The sequence below is a fragment of the Lissotriton vulgaris genome, chromosome 2_1 (genome assembly GCF_964263255.1).
Source record: "Lissotriton vulgaris chromosome 2_1, aLisVul1.2, whole genome shotgun sequence".
NCBI classification, from domain to species: Eukaryota; Metazoa; Chordata; class Amphibia; order Caudata; family Salamandridae; genus Lissotriton; species Lissotriton vulgaris.
This window is the reverse complement of record NC_141687.1, coordinates 1,244,309,347-1,244,324,976: the sequence shown is the minus strand read 5'-3', so window position 1 is coordinate 1,244,324,976 and position 15,630 is coordinate 1,244,309,347. Positions and strand designations below refer to the sequence as shown.

Sequence of the window (15,630 nt, the reverse complement as noted above, 5' to 3'; positions counted from 1 at the left end):
ATTGCGATTATTAAGGAATCGCAAATAAGGACTCGCTATAGCCAATGCATGATTTGGATAGCGAAAAAACAAGGAATCGCTAAAAATCGCTAAATACTTTAGCGATTCCATGTAAAGTAATCGCAATAGTAAAATAATTCCAATCGCGCATTTTGCGATCCCGCAATTTGCGTAATCGCTAATTGCGATATCGCAATTAGCAAGTTCGCTAAAAGCGGGAGCGTGAAAAACTACAGAGTCGCATTGGGAGCAGGCTGATGACATCACAACCAGGAAGTCAATCAGCCCATGCTGCCACCTGTGCACAGTTGAACTCTGAGGCAGAAGCTGAGTGCAGGGAGTGAGAGCAGAAGCAAACAAACAGCAGGTTGCTAACTGGTGGAGACAGCCATGTCCCAAACTGCCACAGAGGAGGGAGCAGTGGCCAGGAAGCGCAAAATAAAATTCAGTGAGGGTGAACTTGACATCCTCATTGAAGAGGTTGCAAACAACCACGAAAAGTTATTTGGCAAGCTCTCCCTTAAAGTGCCAGAGGCAGACAAGAGGAGAATCTGGACCAGGATCAGGGACAAGGTGAATGCTGTGGGGGTCACACACCGCAGCATTGATGACCTCAAGAAGCGCTGGTACGACCTGCGCAGTCGTGCAAAGGAGAAGGTTGCTGAAAGGCTGAAGGAGGCGAAGGGGACTGGAGGAGGAGGCCCAACAGTCCCAGACAACACACCCCAGGAGGACATGATTGAGGGCACTATTGATCCTGAAGCAGTCGTAGGAGTGACAATCCTGGACACATCTGGGGCAGCCTGTAGCACACAAGGTAAGATGCATGACTATCAACAGCACAAAGCACATACTGATAGTGCCCAAATGTGATTTCACCTGCTAAAATTACAGCTAAAATAGTCCTGCACACATTTAACATAGGGAGCCCAATGCATCATGGGACTTGTAGTCAGTAGTACCCATGTGCCAGTTGGAATCCAACACAGTAAGCCCAAATGCTAATAATAAGCAGTACAGTGATAGATGAGAGACAGTCATAACAGAAAAGTGTCATTTTATTAAGGTTGCAGTACTATTGAAACACATGTATATAACATAGCACTGTTTCACATCACAGATGCAGCTGAAGGTAACACTGATGACAGTGATGTTGAAGAGAGCACACAGCCCAATCAAGAGACTGCGGCATCAAAACCTGTGTCACCACCATCCAAAGGAAAGGCACCAGCAAGACGCAGGGCCACAGTTGCACCACTACAGCCAATGGAGGTAGAACAGCATACATCTAGCACACCTACTACAAGCCGTGAAAGTGCCAGTCACACACCAACACCGCAGGCACATGTCCGGTCAGGATCACGACGCAGACCAAGGAGCCCTACTTTGTCCCAGGAAGCAGGAAGTCACAATCAGTGGGGTGGCGTGGAGTCGCAGATGGTGCGGGTTCAGCGCGTGCAAGCTAGGCACATGGGAGCAATCGACCTGCAGATGACGAAAATGAACAGTAACATCACTGCAATGGCTGACAGTGTGAGGGAGCTCACAACTGCCATAGTGGAGGCTCACAGGGAATCCAACAACGCCCTCCTGGAGGTTGCACGTGTCATGCACGAGGGACACAATTCACAGAGGAAGAGGCATCGGCAGTTTCTCGCATGCATGGAGGCTTATACCAAGTCAAACACCAAGATAAGCACTAGCGTGTCACACCTGTCACGTCGGTCTGTGGGAATGCAGATTGACATGGCCCATTGTTGTGGGGATGTGTCCAAGGCACTGGGGCAAATTACTACAGCTGTGGAAATGATGCAGGCTAGCACTAGTGTTCAGGGCGACGTTACAGGGGAAGAGGGTAGTGAGGCTTCCAGCCTGAGCAGCATCAGTGCGCCACTCAACACTGTCAGGAGGAGCAGTAGCCGTAGGCAGGCACCTCCCGCAGCATCTACGAATGCAGATGCTGAAGCAGGAGAAAGACATTTGGGTGTGAGAGGGAGGAGACGGTAAAACAAATTGGAGGGGTGTTAGACCTCATGGTGACGTAACCATGTTCAAGACATTCTTAGTGACTGCATGACAAGTCCTTAGTGTGTCTCCTCTGTCCATTGGTGCATGGGGTTAATGTGCTAATGGACAGCATTTCAGGTTGTATTGACACCCCATACCGCCAGCCGTGATAATAAATAGTTAACCTTGAAATGCAAATGAGTGTTGTGTGTCATTGTTACATACCTTAGAAATAATGCTGGGTGATGTCTGCACGTTTCCTCTGTCCCTCCGCTGAACTGGCAATATGTGCACGGCGTGGTTGTGCTGGGGGCTGGTTGCCCTCTGTGTCAGATTCCTCGATGGGGATGCCTCTCCTTGTTGCTATGTTGTGCAACATTGCACATGCAGCAATTATCCTGCAGTAGGTTTCCGGTTGGTACAACATAGCTCCTCCAGTTTTATGCAGGATGCGAAAACGACTCTTGAGCAATCCAAATGTCCGTTCTATAACGTTACGTGTCCTGATGTGGGCTGCATTGTACCTCTGTTGTTGTGGACTTGCTGGGTTCAGGTAGGGAGTCAAGATGTAATGCCTCACCGCGTATGCACTGTCACCTACAGAGTAAGAGGCAAGATGTCAGAGTCACTTATGCATTGCCATGACTAAGTCAGTGATGTGTATAGTATTGCACTTACCTAGCAGGTGTCCATTGCCAAAATCTCCCCTGAGCAGACGTGTGTGCAAGCCGCTATGGCGGAAGATGTATGAATCGTGAGTGCTTCCTGGGTATTGTGCGACAAGGTCGGTGATGATGTTTTCCGCATTGCACACTGCTTGAACATTGATTGAGTGATATGCTTTACGGTTGCGGAATATATACTAATTCACGGCAGGGGGACATATGGCTACGTGGGTGCAATCAATGCATCCAATCACGTGTGGGAACCTTGCTACTTGGTAGAAGTCCTGTTTTGTTTGGCTCAATTCCTGTGGGGTTGTGGGGAAGGAGATGTGGTTGTTGATGACAGTCATCATGGCGGCCAGGAAGGATTTGAAGAACCGCGAAAGGGAGCTCTGTGATACCCCTCCTGCTTCTGCCACTATGTCCTGGAAGCTACCTGAGGCAAGGAGGTAGAGGCTACATAGCACCTGGACATGAGTAGGTATAGCCTGGCTCCTATGTGTTTGGCGCTGCAATAGTGGGTCCAATTCATCTATTAAGTCCAGTATCATAGCAGCATTCATCCTGTACTTATCATAAATTTGCTCAGCTGTCTGTCCTAACAATGTGATGCGCAGACGGAAGATTCTATCCTGGATTCTCCTTCTGGCCTGGCCTGCTGCAAGTATCCTTCTCCTCCTCGCAAACATGTAGAGTCCTGCCATTGTGGAAGGCCACTGGGGCCTCATGGGAGTGTTTAAATACACCTCTGATGTCAGGCAGGTGAGTGGGAATTATTTTTTTTTTTTTTACCACCTGATTGTGATTCCCTGTAAACTGCTCTTGCAAAATAGCGAATAATGACGGAATCGCAATTTGCGATATTACATGCATGGGAAAAAGCGATTTTATAGCGAAATCGCTATTTGGATATTGCGATTTCGCTATATTAATCGCAATTTCTTGGTTTCTCGCTACTTGCGAGTCGCAAATGGGGTTTGGCTTTGATTCTGCGATTATATTGCGATTTCGCAATTTTGCGTTTGCGATTTCGCTTTTTCTAGCGATTTCTCTTCATGCATGCCGTTTCTTTCCTTTGCGATCGCAATTGGTAATTCGCACCAGTTGCGCTCGCAATTTTGGTTGATGCATCTGGCCCTATATGTTGTAAATCAATTAATGTATAGATAGCATAGATAACCCTTTTATTAATCTACAGTTTAAGAATCATGTTGTGTACGTGGGGGAAAGTGGGGACACAACTGCTTATATTGAACGAATTGACATGTAAGACATGTAAGAGGCTGTAGATCAGTGATTAGGGATGACATTTTTAGAGCCAGTAGGTGTGTCTACCTAATAGACCAAAGGACTCAATAGAATTAACCCTGGTGGATGAGAGACTAATGTACAATCTAATAGCCTTAGATGCCGGGTCCCTCTGCAACATTGAACATCCAATTTAGGCATCGCCATAGAGCAAACCATAAATTGCTCTTAAGAATAACATTATTTCTAAAGAACTACTACCTACCAATGACAAACGCCTTATTAAATGGCCTATGGTCCTGGGCGATGACACCAGACTCAACAACATCAAGCAGAATCTAGTAGCCCACTTGACTCAGATTCAAAATTACCCGTACAGTACAAGAGGTAGGAGGGGAGCCAGTGAGCTTCATACCATGTATTTTAAAGCGCTAGCTTTGTATTTTGTTGACCAATCTCATTGCTCAAATTTCAGACAGGGGAAAGTAAAACAGAATTCCTGGTACACACGCGAGTGTAGATCACTAAGGAGCCAACTTATCAAGGCAATTTAAACAAAGAATATAGCCACATGCAAGAGGTAAGAAGTGCCTACAAACTGGCGATCTCTTGGGCAAAAAGGTACTGGGATGAGGCTAAATGGAGGAAAATTGGGGAGGCATGCTCCCTTAAAGTTGGGCCCTCAATTGGAGGGGGAATTCGGAAAATCAGCCCCCACTAGCCAATAACATCACAACTAGTGCTTGGCAAGAGCACTTTGGTGCCCTATATACCATCCCCAACTGATCTACCATGGGGACTCCTACTTTTGATTCTTTACTAACTGCAACTAAGGTTCTCTTCACCAAGAGTGAAATTGTGACCTCGATTGAGGCCATTGTCCCAGCATAAGCCCCTGGACATGACGGAATTCCAGGAGATCTATTCCATCTTGGTAAAGCAACTGATCTGACTACATAGTGGCACACTCTAATGCTATTGCAGGGGGCACCCCAATTCCTGATTCATGGATAGGAGAAGAAGTTATTCCGGGCTTCAAAAAAACTGACAGGAATATTTCGAACAACTACAGGCCCATTAGCCTCATCAATTATATTCAGAAGTTATTCTGCCGTACACTTTTGATGAGGATCCAGGAGTGGATAATTGACAACAACATACTGTCTCCTCACCAAGCACGATTCTGGCAGAAAACAGGAACAATTAATCAGGTTTTTCGATGTATCCTTATTTACTGAAAGGTAATGATTCTGGGCAAGGGGAGCCTTTATGGTGCTTTTATAGACCTGAAGTCAACCTTCGACCTTGTCCCTCACACCATGCTCTGGCAGGTATTAAGGATATGGGATGCCATTGGAAATCGTGTCATTAGTTGTCTGCTTCCATGAGGACAACTATGCAAGGGTGCGATGGGGTGATCAGGGTCAAGTTACTGATCCCATTAAAATTAGCACGGGTGTCCGACAAGGTTGCATCCTGACCCCAACCCTATTTTCTTTATATATGAACCAAGTAGTTGACCGTCTACACAGGACCCCAGCGAATGCACCAACTCTAGGGCAGGAGAGAATTGTAACACTTGTATTCGCGGATGATACCTTATCGTTCCAAAAAACCACTGGTGGCCTCCAGATGCTACTGAATCAATTGAAGACTTTTTGTGATATGAGAGGCCTAGAAATGAATACAACCAAGCTGAAGCTTATGATATTGAACCCTCACAAATGATAGAAAAGGGGTGTAACCTTAAACAACATTCCATTAGAGAGGGTGAATAGCTTTGAGTATCTGGGTATTAAATTATCGGAAGACGTGACATGGAACACAAGCCACACTTAATTAAGGCAAACTTAAAGTTGAAGCAAATAGTTCGGGACCTAAGGAAGGAACATTGTTGCTCATACACCAAACCTTTTGACCCTGCCCTAGAGATTTACAAAAGTAAGGTCATGAGCTGCGCCCAATATTGGGCCTAGCTGTGGGGCTTCGAAAGACTGACTTACTTAACTGCGGCGAAGAACATGTTTTTAAGGAACCTAGTGTCACTTCCCCCAAGTACACCACTACATCCCCTTAAATTGAACATGGGAGATAAATCTATTGTCGACCTAGCAAAACTCTGCCCACTGCTCTTTTGGCAGAGAGTAGTTTCAACCCCATAACTGTCTTCCTATGCTTCAGCCTTTGAGGAAGTTTGCACTTTGGATGTATGTAAGAAGATAGGATGGATCAGAAACATCAAATGTCTACTTGATAGCATTGGGGTTAAAAGGCAGTGGGATTTTACGAACTGCCTAGGGCTGCCCTTAAAGAAGCAAGTAAATCTATATACTTGGATTGGGTGGCCCATAATGAAATTAGGAATAATAAATTGGGCAGATTAACTGTGAAATGTGTTGACTTCAATCTGTCTGTTTCATTGGAAGGCTATCTACCAGATAGAAAGTTATGCATTCAATTTAGGCATGGTACACCACCCTTGATCTGTTTACGACTTCCTGGTCATGTAGTACAGGCCAGAGTAAATGCTGCCTATGTTGCTCTGCTCCCAATGAATCAACTGTCCATGTTCTCGTCAGCTATTAAATATATTCCTGCCCTAGAATCGTGACTTTCAGAGATGTCCCTCATAATTTAGTGGAAACCTGCTGGCCGAGTGATATACTGCACCCTGGCTCCCTCCAAAATTGTGTGAAGAATTTAGGGATTAAAATTGACAGCTCCCTCTCCTTCCAACTGTAGATTCAAGCACTTGCTGGCTCCTTCTTCAGCATGCTCCGCAAGCTAAAAAAACATTGTACCTCTTCTATCAGAGTCTGCTGGGAGAAAGGTGGTGCAGGCCCTGATTACGATGAGACTTGACTATGGGAATACTCTTCACCTTGGTCTCCCTGACTATCATCTTAACAGATTGCAGGTGGTGTAGAACTCGGCGGCGAGACTGCTACTCAGACTTCCACCAAGATCTGACCTGTCTTCTCATTTGAGGGCCCTCCACTGGCTCCCTATTAAAAAGAGGGTTGTCTTTAAAGCTATGGCCCTAATGCATAAGGCAATGCATGATACAGGTGTGGTCAATCTCAGAGAGAGGATCAGGGAATACATTACAGACGCACCTTGCTCTCTTCCTCTGCGTACCTTGCAAGAGTGCCCCGCATCAAAAGTCTTAGAATAGGCGGAAGATCATTTTGGGAAGCACCGGGACACGGGGGCAAGATGGCCGCAGGCGGGTTGAGGTGAACAGTCGCACTAGAACCTCTCTCCTGTCGGGACTGTCGACGCTGGCTTAATGGAGTGCTAGTCTCCCTCCTTAGCTGAAATAATTTAAAAAGGATTATTAGAGACGTGCCTGGAGATCAAAGTCGGGATGCTGTGATGCTGGAATCGCTCTTTTTTCAAAGAACAGCACCGTCAAAGACCAGTTTCTTCAGAGATCTTGGTAACGCGGCGGCAGCTGGAATTGGCAGGTGGGCAAGGAATCTAGAGCGGAGATTCGGGTTTTTAAAAATCAACCTAGCCAAGCACTCAGTAAACTTTGTAACATCGGGCTTAAAAGGCTGGAGTAGCACGATCCCAGACAAAATGCCGCCAAAACCGATAAAGATTGACAAAAAGAAAAGTAAAGAAGATACCGAGCCTGAACAGAATGTCTTAAACCTCACTGCATCGGTAACACCTGCTACGAGGAAGGCGCAGGAACCAGCCAAGAACCAGGGTGCAATAAGGAAAACGCTGGTGCCACCCATCAAGAAGAAATCGGACGTGAAAGAAAAAACGTTGGGAGACGAGCGAATTAAAATAAACGAGAAAGTAGCGATCTCCAAAACCAAAAACAAAGCAACCCCTCTTAGGCAGCCTACCCTACCTGAAACATTCACCCGCCCTGGTTGTGCAGACAGCGGATCAACCAGCAAGAGTCCGGATGTAACCAGCGTTACAGAGCAAGTGCCCGATCCTGGTATAAGGCAGGGAAACGTCCTCGAGGACGCAGCAGCGGCGGCCGAGGCAGGAGCTCAGAGCGTGGGAGACGCCGAGGCAGTAGTTGCTAGGCAACCTACAGCGGAGCCTTCAGTGAGACACGAGGAGGACGCCAGCAGTAAGGTAACAGCTGGGCATACGGGACAGAGGGCTGGGGGAAATGCAAACGCTAATGTTGTAAAGGATGATGAAAGGGAGTTGGCTCAGAGGGGGCTGCTGGAAGGCAAAAAGATGGTGACTGCAGAAACTGGTAAAGATAATGACAAGGAGTTGGAAGTACTAAAGGAGGCTGAAGGGCCGAGTGCCCACGAGAAAGCCGATGATATGATGCAGGCGATCATGCAGGTGGAAGCAGAGCTAATGGCTAGACCACCTAACCCTTCATGGGGAAGCACAGCCAGCTTGGCGCATGGAAAGTCAGCACCTGGGCACCCTAAAGAGAAGGAGAAGGAGGATATATGCTCACTGGAGGGAGACCGTTTTTTTTCAGTGGATGAGGATTCCGACCCAGCTCAGCAGGAGAGGAAGGGCTCCGAGCTGGAGGAGGAGGATGAGGAAGAGGCAGAGAGGGAGGATGAAGACGATGAGGAGGACGATTCATGGACAGCCTCTACCTCCTCAGAAACAGATATTGATAAGGAGTCTACATTGAAAAAGACAAAGACAAGGAGGCATAGGCACGAAAGGTCACCGACAAGGGGTGCTGAAAGGAAGCTGGTTTGGGACTATTCAGCTACATCACAGACATATCAAGAAGAGTCAGAAGCAGGTTTGAATCAGGGAGATGCGTTTGGAAAAGTGTTTAACATGTTGAAACAAATTCAATCTGAAGCGAGATCTACAAGCCGAAAAACAAGGCAAGATTTCAGGAGAATACAAACGACGCTCAGGAAAACTAACAAACTATACGAAGGCTTAGCAGGGAGAGTCTCCGAGGTCGAGGAGAGAACAGGCAAAATGGAGGATGACTTTCGTAGCTTTAGTGAATTTAAAGAACAACAAGAGAAGAAAGCAGATGACATTCTATGGAAAATGGAGGATTTCGAAAATCGCCAAAGGCGAAACAATGTTCGCATTTTGGGAGTGGCAGAAGGGCTGGAAGGGCAAGATCCAAGGGGGTTTGTGATCAAGTTACTAAGGGGGGCATTCCCTGAATCCCAGTGGCAGTGGGAGGCAGAAGTGCAGAGAGCTCACAGATTCCCTTTTGTCCAGCGGAAGGTATACGGAGCCGAAGGAGGGTCGAAACCTCCACTCCCCCGAGCAATTTTGGTCTATGTTGGGAACTTCCTACTCCGTGAGGAACTCATCCAGAAAGCCAGACCAGATAGCAAAAGGTCGGTGGAGGGAGTTACATTTTTTACGAGACCTGATTTCTGTCATGTGACAGTAGAAAGGAGGTGGAGGCTCAGAAGATTGATTTCGGAGTTTCAGGCTCTAGGTTCAGAAGCATATCTGCTATTCCCTGCCAGGCTGAAAGTAGTTACGAAGGGCAAGGTCAGGATGTTTATATCAGAGGTGAAAGCGCAGGAGTTTATTCAGGACTTGGAAAGGGCGAAGAAAGAGGGACACTGAGAGATAAATGGTTCATTTTTTGAGAAAGGGGGAGACATATTATAGGAGATGGGAGAGGGGTGCGACTAACCCAACCAGGAAGCGTCCACACATAGGTCATGAGTGACCTATTTGCCTGTAGGGGGAGGGAAGGGGGGGACAGTCAGGGGAGGCGGGGGGGAAGGGAAGGTAAAAAACAGTTGAAGCGTATGACTTTGATAAGACAATTAGCACACATTGACTATGCATTTTGTTTGTTGTTTAAATCGTTGTTTAAATTTTTGGGTAAAGCAGGAGGGAGGAAGGGTGAAGGAGGGGGGAGAAGCTGGAAACGATAGTTGGGTTAGGAAGAGTTGGCCCTTTTTTCTGCATAAAATGGCATGTAAGATTGTTTCATTAAATGTATGTGGCTTGAATGATCCAAGGAAGAGGACAAACGTAGCAGCGTACTTAAGAAATCTGCAAGCAGATCTAGTATGTTTACAAGAAACACATATAGAGGAAAAGCAGATTTACTTGATGAATCAACTGGGCTTTGATGTACTTGCAGCTAGCAGGCAGGGATCCAGGACAAGGGGAGTCGTTATCCTAGGGAGAAGTAGAGAAGTGACTGTCAGAAGAAAGAAAGAGGATCGCTGGGGAAGATGGGTTATCACGGAACTAAAGGTTAAAGGGCTCAATGTCACATTAGTAAATATATATGGCTCTACCGAGGATGATTCAGAGATCTGGGAGTTTTTAGATATAGAAATGGCACAGTGGCCTGAACCAATAATCTGTTGTGGCGATTTTAACATGCATGATCCTGCAAGCTCATTTATGAATACAGGAGCAGTATATAATGGTAGAAAGAAAAAAGTAAACAGGGCCATTACTAATATGGTCAAAAATAATCTTCTGGCAGATCCCTGGATAATGCAACACCCATTTGTAGATGGCAGTACCTTTTTTTCGGCACCTCACCAGGTGTTGGTGAGACTAGATTACTTTTTAGTTTCTAGGTCCCTGGTTCACGCGACACAGATTGAGAAATATCCAAGAACTATATCGGACCATAGCCCATTGTTATTATCAATCAAGGTTACGCAAGCACAGAGAACGAGGTCCACATGGACGTTTGAGAGGAGTCTGCTCCAAGATCTTGAATATAGGAAACATATGGAAGAGTGGATCAGGATTTTTTGGGAGATTAACCACGGGACAGCTTCTGTAGGGCAGACGTGGGATTGTTTTAAAGCAGGCATTAGAGGAGAAACACTAAGCTACGTGTTGACTAGACGTAAGAAAGAGAGGTTAAGGTATGAAACTTATCAGCAAAAATTGATCATTGAGGAAGGAAAACTAGCTTCTACAGTAAGATCTAAGTCCAGCTTGGAAAATATACTACTAACAATAGTAGCACTAAAGGCGGACGCAGTTGAAAGCCTCTCGAAAAGGTCCGCTGAAAAATACTTGGCTAAGAAAGAAGAACTATATGAATGTAGTGAGAAAGTGGGTCACATACTTGCGGTTAAAGCTAGACAGCAAAGGGCGGATGCTGAAATAAAAGAGATGCTAGATTCAACGGGTATCACTGTTACAGGCTCAGATGAGATAAGAGAGGTTTTTAGAGGATTTTACGAAAAATTGTATACACAGGGCAATACTGAGGACATGGAGGAAGTTAGGAACTATCTTGGAGGTGTGCGTTCGTCACTTGTCACAAAAGAAGAAGGTGAAATGCTAGATTCTACCCTATGTCTGGAGGAATTTATAGATGCATTAAATAGCCTACCAGCAGGAAAGGCAACTGGTCCTGATCAAATTCCGGTTGAATTTTATAAAGTATTTCGTGACTGTTTGTTGATTTATATGTTTGAAGTTATGGTATATGTACAACAAGGAGGGCTTTCACCAGATTCTTGGCGCGGGGCAGATCTAATTGTTATTGCCAAAAAAGGGAAGCCCGCAACCCTCCCTGGATCCTACAGACCCATCACATTGATGAATTCAGATAGCAAGGTCTATTCTAAAATGTTGGCAAAGAGATTGGCAGGCTGTATTGAACATTTGGTTAGCCCGTCACAACACGGTTTCATACCCGGGAAGGGTACCACTCAGCACATTAGGACGCTGATCACTACGATCGATGTGGCAGATGTCACAGGCGACCCTTTTTCAGCATTGTTTTTAGACGCCGAGAAGGCTTTTGATAGGGTCGCCTGGGACTATCTATGGGAAACTATGAAGTGGTGCGGTATTGGGTCAGGCTATATACGAGCTATACAAGCTTTATATAGAGACCCAGTGGTTAAAATCAGAGTAAACGGAGGGCATTCGGATTTAATACATGTACAACGGGGGACTCGTCAGGGCTGCCCATCTTCTCCATTATTGTTTGCTCTGTACATTGAGCCATTATTACGTAAATTGGAGGGAAACCGGGCTATTCAATCCATGTCATTCAATGGCTGCACTGTGAAAATTCTGGCCTATGCTGACGACGTGGCTATATTGACTCCAAATCCGGATATGGCTATGGTTGGAGTAGAGGCAGAAGCGCATGAGTTTGGGTTGATTTCAGGCTATAACCTAAATAAAACTAAAACACAGATCATTTTGAATAGGTTTGCATCAAGTCTAGATAGTAGGGTGGTCAGCAATGCAACCTATCTAGGGATTGATATTACTGTAAAATTGGAGGAATTAGTAGAGCGCAACATGGAACCATTGCTTGCTAAGGTTAAAAAAGACCTGGAAAGGATAAGTAATCTACATCTTTCATTGGTTGGAACCACAAACGTGCTGAAAATGATGGTCCTGCCTAAATTTTTATATCTATTCAGGTCAATACCTCTGATTTTTGACAACAAATGGTTCAATAGGTTGGAAAGCCTGGCCAATAGATTTATTTGGGCAAGAGGGAAAACTCGTAGGGCATATAAATTTATTTCCCTGCCAAGGGATAGAGGGGGGTGGGGTGCACCAGATTTTAGATTATACTTCTTGGCTGCTGCACTTCAGTACATGCAGGGATTAATCGGAGGAGGTGGTGGGGCATCAAAGACCATGAATATGTCAAATGAAACTTATACAATGATATTAGGACAAAACACTGATAACGGATTCCTGTACTATACGGATTTGGGGTATCTTAGAAGGCAGACCTACAAGACCCTAAGGGCAGCACTTAAAATTTGGAGTATTTTTTTAAAGAAGACTGGCATGGGTAGATTTAATAGGTACACCAGAGTCTATAAAAACAAATCATTCCCTGAAGAAATCTTCGCTGATGCAATAATGGCGGAATGGGAGGGTAAAGAGATACAGCAAGTTGGGGACTTAGTCAAATCAGAGGGCATAATACAATTTGAGGATTTGGTTAGAACATATAAAATAAACAGAAGGGACTTCTTTAAGTACCTTCAGATTAGGAGTTTCCTTAGGAATAAACAAGGAGGTCCATTGGGCTTTCAGCCAACTGAATTGATGGAAGGGCTAACTACAGGGGAGGAATACTCCATTAGGCTAATATATGCTGCACTGGCAAAGAACAGACCTGACGATCTAGATAAACATAGGGCCAAATGGGGGGAAAGGATAGAGGCCACACCTGAATCATTCAACGATTCACTGGAGCTAGGTCAGTCTATCCTATGCTCCGCCCCCTTGCAATCCCAACACTACAAAACGCTATTCTCGCTATATTACACCCCAGCCAGGATTGCGAAGTGGGGGGATACAGAAGGCACTACGTGCCCCAGGTGCAACTCTACTGAGGCAGATATTGTCCACATGTTTGCTACCTGTCCTCAATTATACACACTAATCAAGGATGTTGAAAACTTTTTAACCAATTCATTAAAGATCAGGTTAACCTTTTCTGTAGGCCTAATCATGTTGGGTGTGGATATAGGAAATGAGTACTCGGATTCAGGCGATGCAATGTTTTTGTTTATGGCAGCGGCTGTCTTTAGATTAATGTTAGCCAGGGTATGGTTAGATAAGAATCCCCCGACTCTGCAAACATGGTTATCAAATCTCATCGCCATACATAACTTAGAAAAATACATATATGCAAGAAAGGGTAGGAGTGGGAGAGTACGAGGTATTAAGATATGGGGACCGTTGGAGAAATGGAGAACAGGAATAGGTTGATTTATTTTTTATTGATGTAATATGACTGTGTTTACTATATAATTTGATATATGATATATGTTTTCCCCCTTTGGCGGTTAAATAGCTTCAATTTGGAATTTATTTGGTTGTATTGTAAGAGGAACAATTGTATGAACAAAATGCTGTATTTCTTTTTTTTTTCTTTTTTTCTTCAGAAATGTGTGCTTTCTTGAAAGGTAAAATAAAATATATTTAAAAAAAAAAGAATAGGCGGAAGATCTATTTCCTATTTGGGTCCATTCAAATGGAACAAACTTCCAACTGACCTTTCCTTAGTAGACAACCTGGACATCTTCAAGAGGAAACTTAAGACGTGGTTCTTTAAATAGTCAATTTAGGGGCTCAGTTGGTTGCCCACTGCCTGAGCGCCGGGACACTCTGTGAAGAATCTGAGCGCTTTACAAACCCGATTAACATAACATAACAGAAGAAGGTGGTTAACGCCTATTTATAAGCAGCTGGGCACCAGAGAACATGGTGCAGTGTTATGCATTTAAAAATCGGACGCAAGACCCTTGTTACAAGAAACATCCAAAAGTTAAAATCACCATCTTACCCAACAGATCTAATAGTATGAATCCACAGTGGGCCCTACTACCTTGGATGCTAGGTCCCTAGGGACTGCAGATGCTTTTATTCCGCCAATTAACTGTGAAGTTTTTTTTTAATTTGTATAGTTTTTATATGGATTATATCCCTGCGTAATACGTTTTATGAATTGATCTAATATTATCTTTTTTTTTCTTTGTTTCTAAAATAACTTTATATGTAACCTCGCAAGAAACGTATCTAATGCACGTTGTACTTTTATGGTCTGACCATCAAAATAAAGTTTATTGAATTGAATTGACTGCTTATATTGAACTGATTGCCGTTTCTCTGACTGTTGGAAAAATACAATAAACATATATGTTGTGCATGTACAGCTTAATAGTAAAATCAGGACCTCCTTGAATAACTCGCAATTTATGCATATAAGCAGGTGGGGCACAGGTAGACAGGAAGATTTATCCACGATCACCCACTTTGTTCAGTAGGGGAAGTCAAGATTAGAGCTGAGCTGCCATGACGCCGCAGTTAACAACACTGCCAGTAAACAACATTATCTGATTAAACAAGATACCTTTCGAAGTTCTTAGCCTGGGAATGAATGATGCGCTACCACCAGGGAATATGAGTAAACTACTCTGTATGCCAAGTTTGGAAACCATGATTTGAGGTGATTTGCCTTCTTCCGAAGATGCAGTGTCTGAAGACCCCCTTGTCTGTGTGCAGGGCTCCAGACTCGAAGACCCAATCAATAGAAACCAGGCTTGCTCTCTTGGTATTGATCGATTCTTACTCATGATGAGGAAGAGACTGGCCATGCTTCAGTGAGACTTGAACAGCCTGACTGAAGATCATTGAGACATTTCACAGGTCTCCTGGGTCTAAATGTCTTCTGTTTGGATCTCCGATGAGCCTGAGGCCATCTGTCGAGGCACTGAACTGTTCCCTGTCAGAGAAACGAAAACAGGTTTGATCGAGGTGAAGTAATTTGTTTCTCTGTTTTCCAAAAGAATGTTAAACAACATCGAGCCTGTATGATTTCTTCTACATTTGGACTGGATTTCTGACTTTCTTGGAATTCATGATCCCAGCAGCTCCAAGAAAATCTATTGCAGATGTCCCCGAGTCTTCAAATTCTTCGAATTTAAACATTCAAATGTTCCACCGTGTAGAAACTTGTGTGTGTAAATCTAAAATAAAAACTCATGGTCACGTTTGACTTCTTTATTGTTTGAAATGTTTTTCTTCAGATAGAAACACCGTGCCCTATGCTCCCGTTCAAAGAGGGGGTTACCTCCACACGTTCCCTGGATATGCACGTCTGCCTTTCATGTGCATTCATTTGCAAGTGTCCCTAGGTTGGGAACTGTTTAAAAGACTTTAGTAAAAGACCTAAACCCCTCTGGCTTTTGTTGGTTTGTCTATTGAAAAATAACCACAGCCCACCTTACTGTTGAATTGAGGAATGCAGAAA

At 44.5% G+C, this 15,630-nt stretch overlaps 1 protein-coding gene across 1 annotated transcript; it reads left to right on the top strand.

The window, feature by feature from the left end:
- Nucleotides 1-390: 390 nt before the first annotated feature.
- On the top strand, nt 391-4,440 carry LOC147732436 (uncharacterized). The gene is made up of 3 exons (XM_086954266.1): nt 391-817; nt 1,121-1,902; nt 4,396-4,440. The coding sequence occupies exons 1-3, from the start codon at nt 391-393 to the stop codon at nt 4,438-4,440; spliced, it is 1,254 nt and encodes a 417-aa protein (XP_086810392.1).
- Nucleotides 4,441-15,630: the final 11,190 nt, after the last annotated feature.

Bases quoted from the DNA above. Each gene is read 5' to 3' on its own strand.
- LOC147732436 (XM_086954266.1), top strand. From the start codon at position 391: ATGTCCCAAACTGCCACAGAGGAGGGAGCAGTGGCCAGGAAGCGCAAA. The intron at 818-1,120 runs GTAAGATGCATG...TTCACATCACAG, and splicing joins GGCAGCCTGTAGCACACAAG to ATGCAGCTGAAGGTAACACT. The intron at 1,903-4,395 runs GTCAGGAGGAGC...CTCAAATTTCAG, and splicing joins TCAGTGCGCCACTCAACACT to ACAGGGGAAAGTAAAACAGA.